Source organism: Siphateles boraxobius, unplaced genomic scaffold (genome assembly GCF_051911475.1).
Source record: "Siphateles boraxobius isolate OS27281-9 unplaced genomic scaffold, OSU_SipBor_1 9, whole genome shotgun sequence".
Lineage (NCBI taxonomy): Eukaryota > Metazoa > Chordata > Actinopteri > Cypriniformes > Leuciscidae > Siphateles > Siphateles boraxobius.
Genome location: NW_027509219.1, coordinates 2986838 through 3006392, shown reverse-complemented (window position 1 = coordinate 3006392; position 19555 = coordinate 2986838). Strand labels below are relative to the sequence as shown.

General features: G+C 44.6%; 1 protein-coding gene across 10 annotated transcripts; it reads left to right on the top strand.

Moving 5' to 3' along the window:
• Positions 1 to 223: 223 nt before the first annotated feature.
• snpha (syntaphilin a) lies at positions 224 to 19518 on the top strand. Of its 10 annotated transcripts, none has more exons than XM_077224193.1 (7): positions 251 to 403; positions 6946 to 7066; positions 7343 to 7439; positions 7574 to 7676; positions 7974 to 8099; positions 15527 to 15676; positions 16526 to 19518. In XM_077224193.1, the coding sequence occupies exons 4-7, from the start codon at positions 7633 to 7635 to the stop codon at positions 17808 to 17810; spliced, it is 1605 nt and encodes a 534-aa protein (XP_077080308.1). In that variant the 5' UTR covers positions 251 to 403; positions 6946 to 7066; positions 7343 to 7439; positions 7574 to 7632; the 3' UTR covers positions 17811 to 19518. The 10 variants fall into 10 exon arrangements, with proteins under 10 accessions (XP_077080300.1, XP_077080304.1, XP_077080299.1 ...); XM_077224187.1 differs by having other exon boundaries at positions 7315 to 7439; positions 7971 to 8099; XM_077224188.1 differs by having other exon boundaries at positions 264 to 403; positions 7971 to 8099.
• Positions 19519 to 19555: the final 37 nt, after the last annotated feature.

Sequence of the window (19555 nt, the reverse complement as noted above, 5' to 3'; positions counted from 1 at the left end):
TTTTGACCTTAAGACCTCTTTTAAGGGTTAAGATGCTTTCTGAATTACTTTTTTCTTCATTTGGATTTTTTCTTTAATTTTAGGAGTAAACGCCCACATTTCTTAGAATTTTGTCACTAGGAGCTACTTTTTGCATTAAGATTCTTTAGGAATACGGGCCCGGATAATTTTATCCTTTTTAACATTCGTTTCCTGCCCCTTTAAGAAACGCCGTTGCAGCGTCACGCAAATGCGTCGTTTCTGCTTTCGCAGGTCTCGTGTGCGCGCTCTCATCAGCAGCATCCATCCATCAGTCCATCATCAACCGAACCGACCCGGGAGAAATGACAGCCAACAACATCCATGAACAAACTTCACTGGGAATGGGAGACTGCAAAGCTGCGTCGACGGAAAAGCAGAGGATGTAAGTCACGCTCAAACCGGTCTTACTCTTCTGTGTCACTGATTCTCTCGACTTTCATAAACTCGTCTGCAATGCTATGATGTTCATCATCACAATGAGTTGTGTATCATATGTAAGTGCGTTTCTCAGCTTAAAACAGTTTAGACTAAGCTTGTTCTACAGCCTAATATAGTTTGTGCCCTGCAAAACCAACGAAGCACTGTTGCAGCGCCGCGTTTCAGTCTCAGACAGGCGGACAGTATTCTGCTGATATCTCACACTGTTACATAAGACCGCCTGTGCCCTTTACTTCGGGGACGATTTACCTGCAACATATGGAGGGTGGTGACGTCATCATGCCCCGCTCCCAACGCGGGTCCTGAAACCCAAACCATGGAAGTTGTGCATCAATGAACATTTCTATTTCTATTTTATGTTTTATTTTTTTAAATGTTTAAATCTTGGCTTGTGTTACTGTATATTGCAGTACAATACATGGATATGTCTCAAATATTTAAAATGTGGTAGAAAAAAAATGCCACTAGTCCCTTTTTTTTTTACTTTTATTTATATTAATATTATTTTTATTGTAGTCCTATTCGGCCATAGGCTTAGAGTTTCTGCAGACACAAGAGTGACCTGTGGCTGTCAGATATTGTTCAGAGGCAAGTATTGTTGAATGTGTAATAATGTCAAATGAAAGTTAAATCAGCCCTAAAAACATTGGATGGAGCTCCAAATCTTGACTCACAGCATTAAATATTACTGTGATCAACAGAAAGACGAGACCGTTGTTTAAGCTGTATTTTAGCTGTGCGTTTACTGTGTCAAGATCTTAGGCATTATTTACAGGGACCTTTGTATTTAATGTTCATTTGGCAACATACATAGTTGTATGAATTGAAAATGTATTTCAATTGATTGATTCAATTGAAGTAGGCCTATGACATTTACTTTTATATTTATTTATTTAGCAGACACTTTTATCCAAAGTGACTTGCAAATTTATCTTAAAGGGATAGTTCACCCAAAAATGAAAATTTTGTCAGTATTTATTCACCATAATGTTGTTCCAACCCTTCGTTCATCTTCGGAACACGAATTAAGATATTTTTGATTAAATCTGAGAGCTGGATCACTGCTCCATAGGCATTCTTCAGGGATTGAAACTTGCCGGCCTCGAAAAGTTATTAAAGACATCATTGAAGTAGTCCAAGTGACTACAGTGGCTCAATCTTAAGTTTATCAAGCGACGAGAATACTTTTTGTGCGCAAAAAAAAAAAAAAATGCCGACTTTATTTCAACTTTTAATTTCCTTCTCTATAGGCCTCTAGTCAGTTAACTCAGTGTAATAGCGTAGAGCTACGTCACACGTAGGCTCACTATTGGCCGATGCTGGTCATGTGTGTGATGCGTGTGACGTACCACAACAGAAGCGTACGCTGTTAAACTAGTAACCTGACTTGAGGCCCACAGAGAAGGAAATGAATAGTTGAAATAAAGTTGTTATTTTTGTTTGTTTTTTGCGCACAAAAAGTGTTCTCGTCGTTTGATAAACTTAAGATTGGGCCACTGTAGTCACTTGAACTATTTTAACGAAGTCTTAAATAACTTTTCAGGGCTGGCAAGTTCAATCCCTAAAGAAGCCGATGGAGGAGTGATCCAGCTCTCAGATTTAATCAAAAATATCTTAATTTGTGTTCCAAAGATGAATTAAGGTCTTACGGGTTTGGAACAACATGAGGGTGAGTAATTACTGACAGAATTTTCATTTTTGGGTGAACTATCCCTTTAAGGAGGCAGTAACACAAGAAGTGCTAGCAATACATAGTTTCAGATATTCAGAATAGTACAAGCTAGAACATGGAGGGATTAAGAAATAATTAAAGAATAAAGATTTTTTTTGAGTCTTCAGTCATTTTTTGAGTATTGTTAGAGATTGGGCTCTCCAATATAATGGAGATCTTTTAATTTCACATGAAAGATATATATATATATATACAGTCATGGTCAGAATTAATGGCACCCCTGGTAAATATGATCAAAACTGGCTGTAAAAAATAAATCTGCATCATTTATCCTTTTGATCTTTCATTCAAAAAATTTGCAAAATGCTAACCTTTCATTGAAGTAAATGAATTGGAAGTGGGGGGAAATCACATTATGAAATAAATGTTTTTCTCCAAAACACGTTGGCCACAAATATTGGCACCCTTTTATTAAATACTTTTTGCAATCTCCTTTAGACAAGATAACAGCTCTGAGTCTTCTCCTATAATGCCTGACAGGAGATCAGAGACCATTCCTCCATACAGAATCTCTCCAGATCCTGTAGATTCCCAGATCCATGTTGGTGCATCTTCTCTTCAGATCACTCCACTCATCAGGTCAGGGAACTGGGACGGTCATGGCAGAAGCTTCATTTTGTGCTCCGTAACACATTTTTGTGTTGATTTTGATGTTTGTTTTTGGATCGTAGTCTTGATGGAAGATCCAACCACGGCCCATTATAAGATTTCTAGCAGAAGCTGTCAGGTTTTGACTTTCTATCTGTTGATATTTGATAGAATCCACGATGCCATATATCTGAATGAGAAGTCCAGGACCTCCAGCAGAAAAATATGCCCACAACATTAAAGATCCAGTGTTCGCTGCCAAAAAGCTTTTTTTTTTAGTTTCATCTGACCACAGAACCCTGTGCCGTTTGAAGTTCCAGTCGTGTCTGACAACTGAATTTTATTTTTATTTATTTATTTTTTTGGATGAGCGAGGAAGATTTTTATTGAAACCCTCCCAAACAACATGAGGTGATGTAGGTTTTTTTGTAGTTTTTTTTTTGGCTTTCTTACCCCCAAGACTCAACTAATCACTGCAATTCTCCATCTGTGATCCTTGAATAGTCTCAGGCCACTCAATCTCTCCTCCTCACTGTGCATTAAGCCAATATAGACACACGTCCTCTTCCTGGCAGATTCATAACTTCTTTATTTGATTGGAACTTCTTAATTCCCCAGTCCCCTTTTACTTTACAGTATTAACCCTGATGGTCAAAATGGGGATTTTCAATATTTTAGCTATTTTCTTACTGCCACATTCTATTTTGTGATGGTCAACAATCTTTTAATGCACATCAGAACTATATTCTTTGGTTTTACACATTGTGATGAATGATTAAGGGGATTTGGCATTTGTGTTTCCTCATTTAAACTCCTGTGAAACAAGAAGTCATGGCTGGACAATGTCATGTTCCTAGTCACACTGGTGTGCTAAAAAATGTAAATATTAATGGGAATATACTTCAGACATATTTTACTCGTAAAAAAATTATAGGGGTGCCAATAATTGTAGCCAACGTGTTTTGGAGAAAAACATTTATTTAATAATGTGCTTTCCACCCACTTTCAATTCTTTTACTTCAATGAAAGGTTAGAATTTTGCAAATTTTTTGAATGAAAGATCAAAAGGATAAACAATGCAGATTTATTTTTACAGCCAGTTTTGATCATATTTACCAGGGGTGCCATTAATTCTGACCATGACTGTATATATATGTATATGTATAAAATGCTGAAAATTAAAATGTAAATTTCTTACACTAATAGTACCACTAGTGAAAATGCTAATTTGTATTTTTTTAATGTTTATTTCCAATAAACATTGTCAGCAAAACATTTGGGCATGAATTTAGATTTATGACGTTCCAAAAAAACATCCGCCTATATGTAAAAATCAATGCCAAGTCCCTTTTATTTCTATAGGGCTTTACACAATATAGACTGTTTCAAAGCAGCTTTACAGTATTAACAAGAATATAACAATCAATATGGAAAACGATCAAATATAAGAGAATTCAAATTTAGGTGTAAAGCAGCTCTAGCAAAGACAATAGTGTCATTATTTAGCTCAGTTCAGTCCAAAGTTGATTCAGTTCAGTTCAATAACAGTGTCGATGTTGATGGTTTTAGCATCGTCCAAGTTTTGTGTCTCAGCAAGTGTTACAAATAATGGCCCATTCAATAAACCCACAGATTTACTTGGTTTAATCATCTATTAATAGTGCAGAAATATTTTATATCAATATTACATTATATCATCATCATTATATCATTATATCAAGTCCCTGATTTACAGTGTAGTCTCAGACTCCAATATACAGTATATTTAGATGTAGAATGATGAATGCAACATAAACATAGTAACCTAAGAAATGAGCAAGTGAGCAGGTTCAGGCTGGTTTTGGAACATATGGATTCATAGTCTCCAGATATTGTGTATGTGTCTGTGTCAATGTTAATCATAGTGCAGACCGTATGTTGTACACTGTCCTGAACTGAACTCTGTGGTCTGACAGATGCTCAGAGGCTAAATATTCTGCCATATCATACACATTCTGCTTATTTATTGAGGAGGGTTTTATTTTTCAAAACAGTGTCAGGAAATGTTATCATTGCACATTGTGGACTGAAATAAATAAAAATTCAGAGATGCAGAATCAGTTCAATCCAAACATAGTGCAAAACTGCTTATAAAGGCTCCGCTACTATTATCAAATTTATGGATGATTGAGGAGATTCTTGGACAGTTGAGTATTCTGAGAACATTCATCAAATATGCATAAAAATAATCTAGAAGCACATGAATCTCATAGTTCACACTCTAGCTTTGTCATTATGACATCCAGTGTAATGCCAGTCGCACCCACACACACTTGTCACTCATGTCACCATATCATGCACCGGATGAACAATCAATGTTTCTGTCAGTGTGTGAATAGCTCAGTGCAAAGTGTGGAAGAATCTTTGCGCTGTATATACAGTATGAGTGAGTGCCGTTGTCTAGTTCATTTTGTGTATTGTTCTGAATGTTTGGTTTACATAAGCATTTATTGTCTTGTCATGTGGCATCCAGAATGAAATGCTCTCTGTTGGATCGTGTTCAGCATCTTGAGACTCTAATATTGTCTGGCATGTGTCTTCGTGGATTTTGTATTGAAGTGCGATGCAAGGTTACAGAGTCTCCTAATAAACACTTGTGTTTGTGGTTATCAAATTGCCACAGCAACTTATAGTTCAGCCAAACATGTCAAAATGATGTCATCATTTACTCACCTTTTGTGTTATTCTAAACACTCATGACTAGCTTTCTACCATGGAACACAAAAAGGGTGTTGCTCCAGAATGTCACATGACGTGTTTTTTGTTGTTTGTGTTTGGAAAATAACAGCATGAACATTTTGCTTTTGGGTCAATGAAAAATACATAATGTAATTCATACATACAGCGACCTAAATACGGCTATTCTATGATGTACATATTTTTATTAATGAATATGTATCTATGAATTAAAATTCATTATAGTATTGTTATGGGGGAATAAAGTCAAAATTGTCGGGGTGATACAACTGTCCTAATATCATAATGAAGTAAAAAGCCTAATTAAAACAACAAAATTCTTGATACGAAAACTTTACTCATATAGTTTAGCGTAATCTTTAATCGTTTTGAAGAAAAATATACATACGCTATTTTTGTTCAAAAGTGACAGTAAGGACATTTATATTTTTACAAAAGAGTTCTATTTATTAAATGCTTTAATACATTTAATATATGCTGTTTATTGAACTTTCTATTCATCAAAGATTCCTGAAAAAAGTATGACCATTTCCACAAAAATATGAAACCGCACAACTGTTTCCAACATAATAATAAGAAATGTTTCTTCAGCAGCAGATCAGAATATTAGAATGATTTCTGAAGGATCATGTGACACTGAAGACTGGAATAATGATACTGAAAATTCAGCTTTGCCAACACAGTAATAAATTACATTTCAAATGTATTCAAATAGAAATTTTAAATTGTATTAAAATTTCAAAATATTTTTTTTGGACTGTATTTTTGGTCAAATAAATCAGCCATGGTGATTATAAAGAGATCTTTCTAACCCCAAACTTTTGAACGATAGTGTATACATTTAAACACAGCATGAAGACGAAGTTGTGATAGTTTATTCTTCCCTATTGTGATGTTTATCGGAGTGAAACGGCCTCGAACAAGAACAAATGTTGGGCGGCACATTTACAACTGTCAGACTGTCGTCAAGGTCAGTTGAGCCTGCGCAGTCGCTCAGCCATCAGGAAGTGAGTGTACTAATCTGGCTTCAGTTTTCTCCGTTGAAATCAAGTGTGTCCATTTCTTTTACTGTCTTTGGTGATGAGAACATTCAGTGCGTCACATGTTCAACTACTAAATTCAAATGTGGTTTCCCGCTTTGACTGGCACTGAGTCTGCTCAACGCCTGTCATATATCACAACTATTCAGTGATTTCAACCGCATAATGTTTATTATAGGTTTCAAACATTTAAATACACAAAAGTACTAGCAAAAAAACAACAACACTTATAGCCTGTTAAATACACACTTATGTCTATGGAAGCAGCAATTATAATCCTTTCAACTATAATTTGACAACGCGTTTTATACATATCAGATACACATATAGCTAACTATAAAGTTTACTCTATTCTTCTCCCAGTTCATCAGCCACTTTAATGTATTTCAGGAGAAGTGGATGAATTTACGCGATGTAAATCCGACAGATGCGATTCTCTGAATTGCGGCACAAACTAACATTGGTGGCGCCCATCACGCGTTATAGATCAACTGACATTATCATTATAAAGGTACTTAAATGACAGAACTCTTTCACATATTTTAAAACCAGAATATAAGATAGTTATAAGATAGTAGATATAAGATCCCCATGGAAATAATAAGGTGATACCTTCTAAAATAATGGTTGCCTTAAAAAGCTCACGCTGGGGCTCATCTAGAATATTTTAAACTTACATGTGAAATGTTTTTAAAAAAGAATTGCCAGTTATGATTTCATGGTGACTTAAAAAAGAAATCTCATTCACTGCTTATTCAGAATTGAAAAACTGTTTTCCGTTAATCAGAATCATGTGGTGCAGCCCGCATGCAGAAGAACACATTAAGAAATATATATAATTCAGGAAATGATACCATAGAGAGGAGCCCCTCGTGTATGTCAAGGTCAGTAACTCTTTTAAAAATATAATCCGAACATTTTGTATTCCATTAAAAAGATCCCTGTTCAAGAGACCAATATCTTGTCTCATCTGTTTGGTACTGACTATTTCATATTCTGTGGTGTATGTGTGATTTAGAGAGATCTGTCCTGAAGAATCCTTGTAGTTGTGCCGTTACAAGGTGCCAGTCCTTACCCATGTCCCTCCCCGTGAACCGAAGACCATCTGCTGGTTCCCGCAGGTAATGCTATCCGCCTTCTTTTGCACAATCAAACATGTCGGTAGTTTTCTGATTATTATGATGTGTTATATTCAATAACCACCAATAGTGTGAATTCCTTCAAAAACACATCCAGTTTCACTGTGACAGCATGTTTGAAATGGATGTCAGAGCTCAGCTGTCACTGTCTCTGTGTGCGTGTGTGCGTGTGTGTGTGTGCGTGTGTGTGTGTGTGTGTGTGTGTGTGTGTGTGTGTGTGTGTGTGTGTGTGTGTGTGTGTGTGTGTGTGTGTGTGCATGTGTGTGTGTGTCATAGAAGGTCTGCTGCCCCAAGCAGCACTCGACACTCGCCTGGGGACTCGACTGTCCGTAGCAGTTACTCAACAGCATCCTGCAAGTGCACAGAGAGCAACACTGTACCACGCTCCAACCCAGCCACACCACGGTGAGCGGCACACACACTCAAAGGCAGATTAGATTTGTCTTCCATTAGGGTCGTGTTCCAGATTTTGTATGGTGGCAAAAAGTACAGTACAAAAATAGAATTAATGAAACAGTCATGACTCTATATCCATTTATAAGTCTGGTTACTTGTGTCTAAATCAGAAATTCAGAAGTTCTGAAATACAGAAATACTGATGTCATTGTGCATGTTGGAATAGTCCACACAAAAATTGAAATTCCTAATTTACTTTCCCTCATGTCATTCGGACCTCTGTAGAACACAAAAGGAGATTATACTTTGTAGAATGTACAAGCTGCTCTTTTCTATGTGAAAGTGAATGGGGACTGGGGCATTTATGCTACAAAAAGGACAAAAAAGAGGTGCATAATTTTTTTGTCGAGCATTAATGATCCAATCATGTACACGTAAGCATTTGCCTATTGAAATCCAAACAGCAACTTTTTTTTTTTGCCAGACAGTGAATATTCCAAGACTCCTGAAGTCAAGACATAGCTGTTATTCTCTGAAAATCTCTTCCTCTGTAGGTCTCATTTACAAATGACTCGCAATTTTATCTTTAATCAAATTTCCTTGTGAGTGGGACTGGTTTTGCATGCACGTTATGTCTTCCCCCATTACCATTATAAATTGCACATTGTACAGTTGGACTGGCTAGCAATAAAACTGACCACATATTTAGGGTCACTATATTGTCTTCGACAATAAAACTGTAGACCGGACATCTTCTAAAATTTACAACATAAATGTGGGAGTTGGCAGTCACCCACAGATGTAAAGCTATTTCAGCTTGAGTGAATCCCTGATCAAAGTAAAAACAATTTGTTTACTGATGATGCTTAAGGATTGCGCCAAGCTTTTGCTGCCCCTAGTACAATAAAAACCAACATGCTATTATGTTGAGTACATGGTAAAAAGGTGTGATCAAAAGAAAACAACTTTTGTTATGTCGATACTTTGAGAAAATAGCTATTTTATTTCGAGATCACAAGAAAACAAGAAAGTAAAAAGTAAAATGCATTACTTCTTAGAGTTTCCTTAATTTTCTCTTCAGCAGAAATAGAGAAATATAGTTCCCTTTCGTTGTCACTCCGAGTTACGTCGGATGACGACGAATGGGGTTTCGCTTAGAAAGCCTATCAACTTCGAGTATTACAAAACGAGCCAATGGCAAAGAAATGCCATGGGTCTGCGGAATTTGCATGGCGTAACTCCGCCCCACCTCGTGGGTATAAAAGGAGGAAGCCGGCAGCAAGCAGATGTGTTTTCGCTTCGGAGCCAAGTGTATTCTTCTCTCCACAAGCCATCTCTGAATTGTCAGCTTTACAAACGAGTACCTCGAGTGTTGGTGTGACGGCGATCTACGGCGAGAGCGTGCTTCCTGCTGATCTGTTGCAGTGGTCTGCCAGTCGGTGCGTTTCTCCCCGGGTGCTTCAACACTTGAGTTTTCTCTCACTAAAAGAGCTTACACGTGGCACGTCTTTTTAAAGATGTCTCGCCCGTGTACTTCTGGTTGCGGCAGATTGGTATCGGACTCTGATGGGCACGAGCGTTGCATAGTATGTTTGGGCATTGATCATGCTAGAGCAGCGCTCGTGGATGACTCATGTTCTCTCTGTGGGAACATGACCATCGCGTCATTACGGTCGAGACTCCGTGAACTCGCAAGAGTGAGAGTCCCCTCATCCACCCCCCGTCCTGCGGCTGGTGGCCAGGGTGATCTGAGGGTTACGGTCTGGAACAAGGCGCCGACTATGTGTCCGCGACCCCAGCCCCCCTCTTCAATGACGGTGCCCGCTAGTGAACTGCTGATTCCCGCGGGTCTACCCTCTGGTGGCCCGCGGGCTTCAGTTGAAGCTACAGAGGAAGATGCCATGTCTGTTGCAGCATCACTAGGCGGGTTTGACTCTTCTGGAAGTGAGGGCTCGTCACAGCTGCCACCTTCCGGTGTGCATACGGCTGTGCTCGAGTCTGATCCGGAGATGACGGCCATGCTTTCCCGGGCAGCCGCGAGCATCGGACTTGAGTGGAGGCCTCCACCCTGTCCTGAGCGCTCGCGGCTGGACGATTGGTTTTTGGGTAAGGCCGCCGACCCTCGTCCTCGGCAAACCCCAATACCTTTCTTCCCGGATGTGCATGATGAGATCTCGAAGTCCTGGAAGACCCCCCTGTCTTCTCGGGACCGCTCGCTGGTCTCATCCGCCTTTCCTCCCCTCGATGAGGCAGCTGCCCGTGGGTACACTGGGCTTCCCCCGGTTGAACGCTCTGTTGCCATGCAACTATGTCCTCAGAGTGCTTCTTCTCGGGGCGAGCCTAAGCACCCATCCAAAGCCTGTAGATTTTCGTCGACCCTGGTGGCGAAATCTTACAGAGCGGCGGGACAGGCGGCTGCTTCACTGCATGCTATGGCCACTCTGCAGGTCTACCAGGCCCAGATGCTCAGAGACATGCACGAGGGTAGGACAAACCCAGGGCTCTTTGATGAGCTGCGCGCCGCGACCGACCTTGCTCTCCGGGCGACGAAGGTTACCGCGCGCTCCCTGGGTTTGGTGATGTCCACAGCTGTGGTCCAGGAGCGACATCTGTGACTGAACCTGGCTGACATGCGGGACGCTGAGCGGACCCGTCTGCTTAACGCCCCCTTGTCCCAGGCCGGCCTCTTCGGCGGTGCAGTTGAAGACTTTGCCCAACAGTTTTCAACTGCCCAGAAACAGACCGAGGCCATCAAACACATTCTGCCCCGCCGGCCCGCTGCTGCCTCCACCTTGCCGGCCGGGCAGACGCCTCGACCTGTTTCCCGCCGAGGGCGCCCTCCTGCGGCTCCCGCCCCTCCCGCCCGGACCACGCAGCAGTCTCCACCCAGGGCCGGTCGCGGAGGAAGCCGTAAGAAGGCGCCACAGCCCTCTCCTGCCCCGCCCCCCGCTAAATGCCGGGCCAAGCGGCGCTCCTGAGACGGGCTGCTCAGGGATGATGATTGTTTCTCAGGAGGTGGTAGCAGGACCACTCCTTCCCCCGGTGGAGGGCCGGGGGAGAATCTTTTGTTCTCCACTCCCCGCTGCTCACCCACGGGTGGGCAGCACCCTAATGTGGTTAAAGACAGAAACAATCCCCTCTTCCCTGAGCTCACAGAGTTCTCGGGCGACACAGAGCGCCGCCCACAAGCCGTGCTCTCCTCGCCCCCCTCTGTCCCAGAGGCGGTTGACACGGCGTGCCGTCCACGGACCGCTTCGCCCCTGTCCCCCTCTGTCGCCAGACCCCTGGCAGAGCAGGCCCCCGCGGGACGACCAGCCTGGTCCTCCCCTGGCCCCCTCTGCCAGGGTAAGGTTGCTAACTGTGCCCCCTCTCCGGGACGCTATGCCGTCCACATCTGGGCCAGTTACTCCGCCTCGCTGCCCCTCCGGGGGGACGCCTGTGGCTCGCATGATCCCGTTGGTTCAGTTCCTGGGAGCCTGGCTAGAGCTTCCCCGTCTGTCCCACTGGATCGCGCGTACCGTCAGGCTCGGCTATGCGATTCAGTTCGCACGGTCTCCTCCCCGCTGCAGGGGAGTCCGCTCCACTTTGGTCGGTGGCAATGCCCCTATCATGAGAGCAGAGATTGCCACCCTGCTGGCGAAGGGTGCAATCGAGACTGTCCCTCCAGCCGAGATGAGGTCCGGCTTCTACAGCCCCTACTTCATTGTCCCCAAGAAAACCGGTGGGTTACGGCCAATCCTGGACTTGCGCGTGCTGAACCGCTCCCTTCACCGGATGCCGTTCAAGATGCTCACCGCCAAACGCGTTTTCGAATGCATACGGCCCCAGGATTGGTTTGCAGCGATCGACCTGAAGGACGCCTACTTTCATGTCTCCATTCTTCCTCGACACAGACCGTTCCTCCGGTTTGCTTTCGAGGGGCAGGCATACCAGTACGCGGTTCTCCCTTTCGGGCTAGCCCTGTCTCCTCGCATCTTCACGAAGGTCGTCGAGGCGGCCCTTGTTCCCCTTCGAGAGCAAGGGGTTCGCATCCTGAGTTATATCGACGACTGGCTGATCCTAGCTCACTCTCGAGATCAGGTTTGCGAACACAGGGACCTAGTGCTCCGGCACCTAGCCCGTCTGGGCCTTCGGGTCAACTGGGAGAAGAGCAAACTTTGCCCCGTGCAGAGGATCTCTTTTCTCGGTATGGACATCGACTCGGTCGCCATGTCCGCGCAGCTTACGAGCGAGCGCGCGCAGTCACTGCTGACTTGCCTAAGACAATTCGAGGGCAAGAGTGCGGTTCCACTGAAACTTTTTCAGAGGCTCCTGGGGCATATGGCATCTGCAGCCGCGGTCACGCCGCTCGGATTGCTTCATATGAGACCGCTTCAGCTTTGGCTTCGCGACCGAGTCCCGAGGTGGGCATGGCAACACGGCACGTTCCGAGTACCAGTTACTCCGACCTGCCGTCAGTTCTTCACCCCGTGGTCGAACCTCGATTTTCTCAGGGCCGGTGTCCCCCTGGCACGAGCTTCCCGGCATGTTGTTGTCTCAACAGATGCCTCCACCACGGGCTGGGGCGCCATGTGCAATGGACATGCTGCTGCGGGCTCCTGGACAGGACCCCAGCGGCTGTGGCATGTCAATTGCCTCGAGTTGTTGGCAGTACGCCTTGCCCTGCACCGCTTCCGGGCGTTGCTCAGGGGTCAACACGTACTAGTCCGCTCAGACAATACCGCCACTGTAGCGCACATCAACCATCAAGGTGGTCTACGCTCCCGCCGTATGTCACAACTCGCTCGCCACCTCCTCCTATGGAGTCAGAAGCATCTGAGGTCGCTTCGAGCCATCTTCATTCCCGGAGCGCTGAACTGTGCAGCCGACGAGCTCTCACGGCTTCAGCCCCTCCCTGGAGAATGGCGACTCCATCCCCAGTCGGTTCAGCTGATTTGGGACCAGTTCGGGGAGGCGCAGATAGATCTGTTTGCCTCTCACGACTCGACCCATTGCGCCCAGTTCTATTCCCTGACCGAGGGCACGCTCGGCACGGATGCTCTGGCGCACAGCTGGCCGCAGGGCCGCAAGTATGCGTTTCCCCCAGTGAGCCTTCTTGCGCACACTTTGCGCAAGGTCAGGGAGGACGAGGAGCAGGTCATTCTGGTTGCCCCTTACTGGCCCAACCGGACCTGGTTCCCCGAACTAGTACTCCTCGCGACAGCACCTCCCTGGCCGATCCCTCTGAGGAAGAACCTTCTTTCTCAGGGACGGGGCACCCTATGGCACCCTCGTCCCGATCTTTGGAACCTCCACGTGTGGCTCCTGGATGGGACGAGGCAGGTTTGAGTACCCTACCACCAGCGGTGGTGGCTACCATCACTTCCGCTAGAGCGTCGTCCACGAGACACGTCTATGCGTTGAAGTGGAACCTCTTCGTCAACTGGTGCTCTTCTCACCGAGAAGACCCCCGGAGATGCTCGATCAGTGTTTTGCTTTCCTTCCTTCAACAGGGGCTGGAGCGAAGGCTGTCTCCCTCCACCCTGAAGGTCTATGTTGCCGCCATTGCCGCACATCATGACCTCATCGAAGGTAAGTCGGTAGGGAAGCACGACCTGATCATCAGGTTCCTGAGAGGAGCGAGGAGACTAAATCCTCCTCGTCCTCCTCTCGTTCCCTCTTGGGACCTCTCAGTGGTTCTAACTGCCCTGAAGAGTGCTCCCTTTGAGCCCCTGCAATCAGTCGAGCTTAAGTTCCTGTCTATGAAGACAGCGCTCCTGGTTGCACTGGCCTCCATCAAGAGGGTTGGGGACCTGCACGCATTCTCCGTTGACGAAGCGTGCCTGGAATTTGGGCCGGCTTCCTCTCACGTGATCCTGAGACCCCGGCCTGGATATGTGCCCAAGGTTCCTACCACTCCCTTTCGGGACCAGGTGGTGAACCTGCAAGCGCTGCCCTCGGAGGAGGCAGACCCAGCCTTGGCACTGCTCTGTCCAGTACGCGCTCTCCGCGCCTATGTAGACAGAACGCAGTGTTTCAGGACCTCAGACCAGCTCTTTGTCTGTTATGGTGGGAAGCTGAAGGGAAAGGCTCTCTCCAAGCAAAGGTTGTCTCACTGGATAGTGGACACCATTGCTTTGGCTTACCAGCAGCAAGGTCGACCGTGCCCCCTTGGTGTGACTGCCCACTCCACCCGGAGTGTGGCGTCCTCTTGGGCTCTAGCGCATGGCGCCTCGCTAACAGACATCTGCAGAGCTGCAGGCTGGGCGACACCTAACACATTCGCCAGATTCTATAATCTCCGAGTGGAGCCTGTGTCCTCTCGTGTACTCGCTTCAACCAGCTAGTACCGGACCCGCTCAGGTGTCTTCGCTTGCTCGCCATTCCACTCCACGGACTGGATACGTGCGATATTTTTCTCAGGTGAGCTTCTCCGAAAGCCCTGAGCTCCTCCAGCACTCCTGACGTCGGCGCCAGTGTCTATTGCCTGTGCGTCGGCTAGGTGCCTCCCGTGTGCATGGTCCCTCCTCTGAGCGACCCCCACATGTGTATTTCCACTGTAAGCCTCTCTGAGCGTGTGTCTTTCCCTTGGCAAGCCACCTTGCCACCCCTGGGGTTGAAATATTCCACCTGCGGCTGGACACCCCAGTGTTTCCCATATGCTTCCTTCGGGTCATATGTGTATTCTCTAAGTCCCCCCCCTCCGGGCTGGCATTAATTGCATACTTCCCCTAGCTTGGGATATGCTTCCCAGTGTACCTTGGTATTCCTGTGTTATATGGAGTCCTTTGTCCAGGCTGACAGGGATCTCGATTTACGCAGGGCACTGGAAGACAGCTGAGAAGGTGGCGTGATTAGACTGGTAACCCCATTCGTCGTCATCCGACGTAACTCGGAGTGACAACGAAAGGGAACGTCTACGGTTACGTATGTAACCCTCGTTCCCTGAGTAGGGAACGGAGACGTTACGTCTGCCTGCCACTTTCCGCTGTACCGCGGGGATCGCCTGAGCTCAGTCTTGGCTCCTCAGCGAAGAAACATATCTGCTTGCTGCCGGCTTCCTCCTTTTATACCCACGAGGTGGGGCGGAGTTACGCCATGCAAATTCCGCAGACCCATGGCATTTCTTTGCCATTGGCTCGTTTTGTAATACTCGAAGTTGATAGGCTTTCTAAGCGAAACCCCATTCGTCGTCATCCGACGTAACGTCTCCGTTCCCTACTCAGGGAACGAGGGTTACATACGTAACCGTAGACGATTCTGTTGCTTTTTGTGAAAGTGAGACATGTAAAAAAATCATTGTTGCCTAAATGTACACTGTCACACCATTTACAGAGCCTAATAATTACACTTGGACCTGTTATTTAGTTTTATTTGCACCGTTAACATGTTAAATATTTAAAAATTATGAGATTAATCACAATTAAATATTATTTATTCCTTGCTTTCTAAACCAGACGGCAGGCAAAGTATGCGACCTGTAGTGAGAATCACGGGATCCGTCCACCAGCTCCTGAGCAGTATCTCACCCCACTGCAGCAGAAGGAAGTGTGTATTCGTCACTTACGAGCTCGGCTGAAGGAAAATGTTGAGAGGCTTCAGGACCGGTGAGTAGGGCTTCTATCTGTCGACGTGTCAGTGGAGTTTTACAGCTTCTAGCAGTACAAGATCATGTCCTGTGAATCATTCATGCGCACACACAAACACACACACACACACACACACACACACACAGTTTCGCTATCTTTGTGGGGACTCTCCATAGGAATAATGTTTTTTTTTATACTGTACAATCCGTATATTCTATCCCCATAAACCTACCCATTACAGCATACTTTCTTCATTTTTACATTTTCAAATAACCTTCATTTAGTATATTTACTAATCCATTTCCCTTGTGGGGAAATTTGGACCTCATAATGCAGGTTAAACAAGTACACACAAACACATATATACATCTATATATGGACTGCATTTATATAGCGCTTCCAGCTGTTTGGGAGCTGCCAGGGTTAGGTGTCTTGCTCATGGCCAGCTCGACACTTGGTCAGGTGGAACCGGGGATAGAACCACCAACCTTTCGGTTTGTAGACAACCTACATGAACCACTGAGCCATATATATATTTAGAAAACAGTTGGCGAAAAGTACCTGAATAACCAACTACTTCTGGCGAGGTTTAAATCTGATGAACACTTTATTATCCCACAAGGCCACAGGAGAGAAGTTGTGAATGACAGTGAAGCACCGCAACTGACGCCACATGACAGTGGTCACATGACAGCTGTAGTACATCCTGATTGTATTCATACTACCCAAACTCATACAATATAGAACATACTTTTTTAATGGACACGAAGTAATTTTCAAACCAAATGTAGTACCTACTACTAATCTGCAACTTCGAATGCAGCATTAGATTTATTACTATGCCCTTATTTTTTTGTACCACGGCAGAGACTCTGAGGTCGAGGAGTTACGGATTCAGCTGACTAGGATGCAGGAGGACTGGATAGAGGAGGAATGTCATCGCGTAGAGGCTCAGCTGGCCCTAAAAAAGGCCCGGAAGGAGATCCGGCAGCTTCAGGAGGCTGTTGACACAGTTAGGTCCAACCTGGGAACAGAGGCAGATCAACAGGACTGCAAGTCGGAAGGTCTAGGTGTCGGTAGGATAGGCCAACGATTTGGGGCATCAAGGTCTTGTGGCTGCTCTCCGGCCCACACCATGAGTCGCAGCGCCACCTTCACCAGGCTGAGCAGTGATACGTCACCTGGCGCTACAGACCGCAATGGAAATGTATGTTCTGATCGCTACATTCCCGCCAACAGAGGGGCAATGACGTTACCGAGAGGTGACGGGCGTACTCATCTACTTCTGGAAGCAGCTTTACTGTCTGAACAAGTCCCTCACGCAACGCTATGCTCCACTTTGTCGCGATCATCAACCTGCGAGAGATTGTGTAGCGGAGAGACGGTGTTGCCAGTTAGCCGGTCCTGTCATGCTGTTAATAACAACTGTAACTGTGGTCCTCATGCCTACCTCCCACACCACCATCTGTTTCTGCACCTCCCACAGGAGGAAGCACCACCTCCTCCTCCTCCAACAGCACCACCTAGTGCATCCGAAGTGAGTGACAGGCCAGGGTACCGGTCGCAGGCCTGTAGCCCCACCATAACCTGGATCTCTGAAGAGGGTGGAGGAGAGGAATTGAGCGTCATCACTTCAGCAACGTGCGCACCAGATGTCACTTTAGCTGAGCCTCTGGTGTTTTCGCCATCCTCGGCCACTACTTCACCTGCTCAGATGTCTTACATCACAGAAACTTTACCGCTAGACAGCACAGTTGAATTTACATCATCAACAGCGACACCAACAGTGCTGATCAACCCACAGGTTCAGCAACCGTGTCCCAGAGCGTCACCACCTCTCGCGCTGCCGCCACTGGAAACAACGGTAGTAAAAGTCAATGATGAAGATGGAGTGGGGGAGGACGAAGAATCAAGTCCCCCTCAGAGGAGCCACTGGAGCCGCTATTTCCTGATCGACCTCCTAGCGGTGGCCGTTCCCGTAGTTCCGACATTGGCGTGGCTTTGCCGAGGGCCACGGAATGAAGGCATGCCGATGTACAACATGAGCTCCCTGTTGCGCGGATGCTGTGCCGTCGCACTACACTCTCTCAGACGGGTTGGCAGTGGCTGTGGTCGCAGCCCCTCGGGAACAGGAAACGCAACACCTATCTGATAACTTTAACATTACAGTACCGTCAAAAACTTTAACTGGACCTTGTGTGAACTCTTTGTCCTTGATCTCTCAGTTGGTAATATCTTTGAACCAAGAAGGCGTAAATCTGTTCTTGGTTCAAATGTGTTTTTGAGACAAAGATTGAGGGAATGTGGCCCTAATTTGTACGGACACTCAGAAGTTTCAAGGCTCATTTCCACCATTTGTTTTCCTTTTCCTTCTGGTTCTCTTATCTGCTTTATTTCCTCCCTTTCCTGGCTGAAACTCAACAGGCAGTACACAGTCAAAAGTATCTGCAAACAGCAATGACCAGAGTCCAAGCTACACAATGTACAGAAGTTTAGGCCTTTAAGCACATATTTAAAAAATAATAATAATTAAATGCCTTAATAGTTATTTTTATTCTGTTCATCCAATGAAAATTGTACTACTGAAATAGTGACCTTGGTCCATCATCACTGTCAGTTTCAGAAAATTTGCAACATCCCCCTATAGGATTTTAGTGATATATTAACTCACTGACATTAGTGTAAATAATTTGAAATATTCTTATGTAAACTGTTCTATCGAACTGAACTCATTCTGCTTATGTTTCATGAGTGAGGCCCATTTACAGGAAAACTTGTAACTTTAGGTAGGTTATATAGACATGGGTACAATTTGTTCTTCATGAAGAGAAAATTTCAAGCCTATAGCTCAAACAAATTAGCAGGGCTAGGCTTTCAAATTTTAAACCTTTACATACCTGTTGCTAAGCAACCATTGTGCCAATCCATCTTATTTCATAAAATATGAACACATAAAGCAATAGGCATCCAGAAACTGTTTGGATCTCTAAAAAACATCCTTCACTCATTCACATTAAAATGCCTAAACTAACGTGGTGTTTTGTGGATCACTACTCTGATGTCATTCTTGACTTTTCTACTGAAGTTATGTTTTATCATTTGCTTCTTCATATATTAGCAAAAGGAAATTTTGAAACTGCTTGACGGTTCATTTGCATAATATTTATGGAATTATTTGAATTGTATCATAGCTTATCTGCTAAATATGCCAAATTTTATTGATAAAGCAATGGAAGGTGATGACCTAAAATGACTTAATCTGTTGTTGGGTGATAGATTTCAGTTATTTTAAACTCAGTCTCAGGTGGAACTCAGGTGAATAGTACTAGAGAGGATGCAAAATTAGTCAAAACCCCTGCCAAAACATTCATTCATTAGAAACACAAAGGTTTATAAAGAACAATTGTGGTGAACATGTACATTTACTGTCATAAATGTCTTGTTTTTTGAATTTTTGATCAACGCATTGCTTCAAAACCAAGGAGTCTAACTATTGCATGCATCCAGATTTCAGTAATGCAATTATGTATCTAATAATTCATGCATTTGTAAAACAAAGTCTAAGGTTTATTTGAAGTCAAACAAAAGAACAAAACCGAGTAATCATGGCATTCCAGTAGATTATTGTAAGGGCTTAGAACGCATGTTAGCACAAGAATTCCTCATAGTTAACTATCAATAAACTTATAGATTATATTTCAAGTAGACATTTGAATAAACAACTCGTGCTGATTTGAACAGCAACATTGCAACGTATGATTGTGTATTTAGACAGAGCCCATCAACACTCGATCCTAATTGTAAATTTGGATTGTTTGGTTCAATTGCACCTTGACAATAAAAGTGTTTCATTAAAATTACATGGCTTCTGTTGTGCTAATTACTTTATGTTTTATT

What these genes read in the sequence shown, in the direction of transcription:
- snpha (XM_077224185.1), top strand. Translation starts at nt 7,633, where the DNA reads ATGTCCCTCCCCGTGAACCGAAGACCATCTGCTGGTTCCCGCAG. An exon ending in CCATCTGCTGGTTCCCGCAG is followed by an intron (nt 7,677 to 7,970) that starts GTAATGCTATCC and finishes TGTGTGTCATAG; the next exon opens with AAGGTCTGCTGCCCCAAGCA. An exon ending in GTTGAGAGGCTTCAGGACCG is followed by an intron (nt 15,677 to 16,525) that starts GTGAGTAGGGCT and finishes GTACCACGGCAG; the next exon opens with AGACTCTGAGGTCGAGGAGT.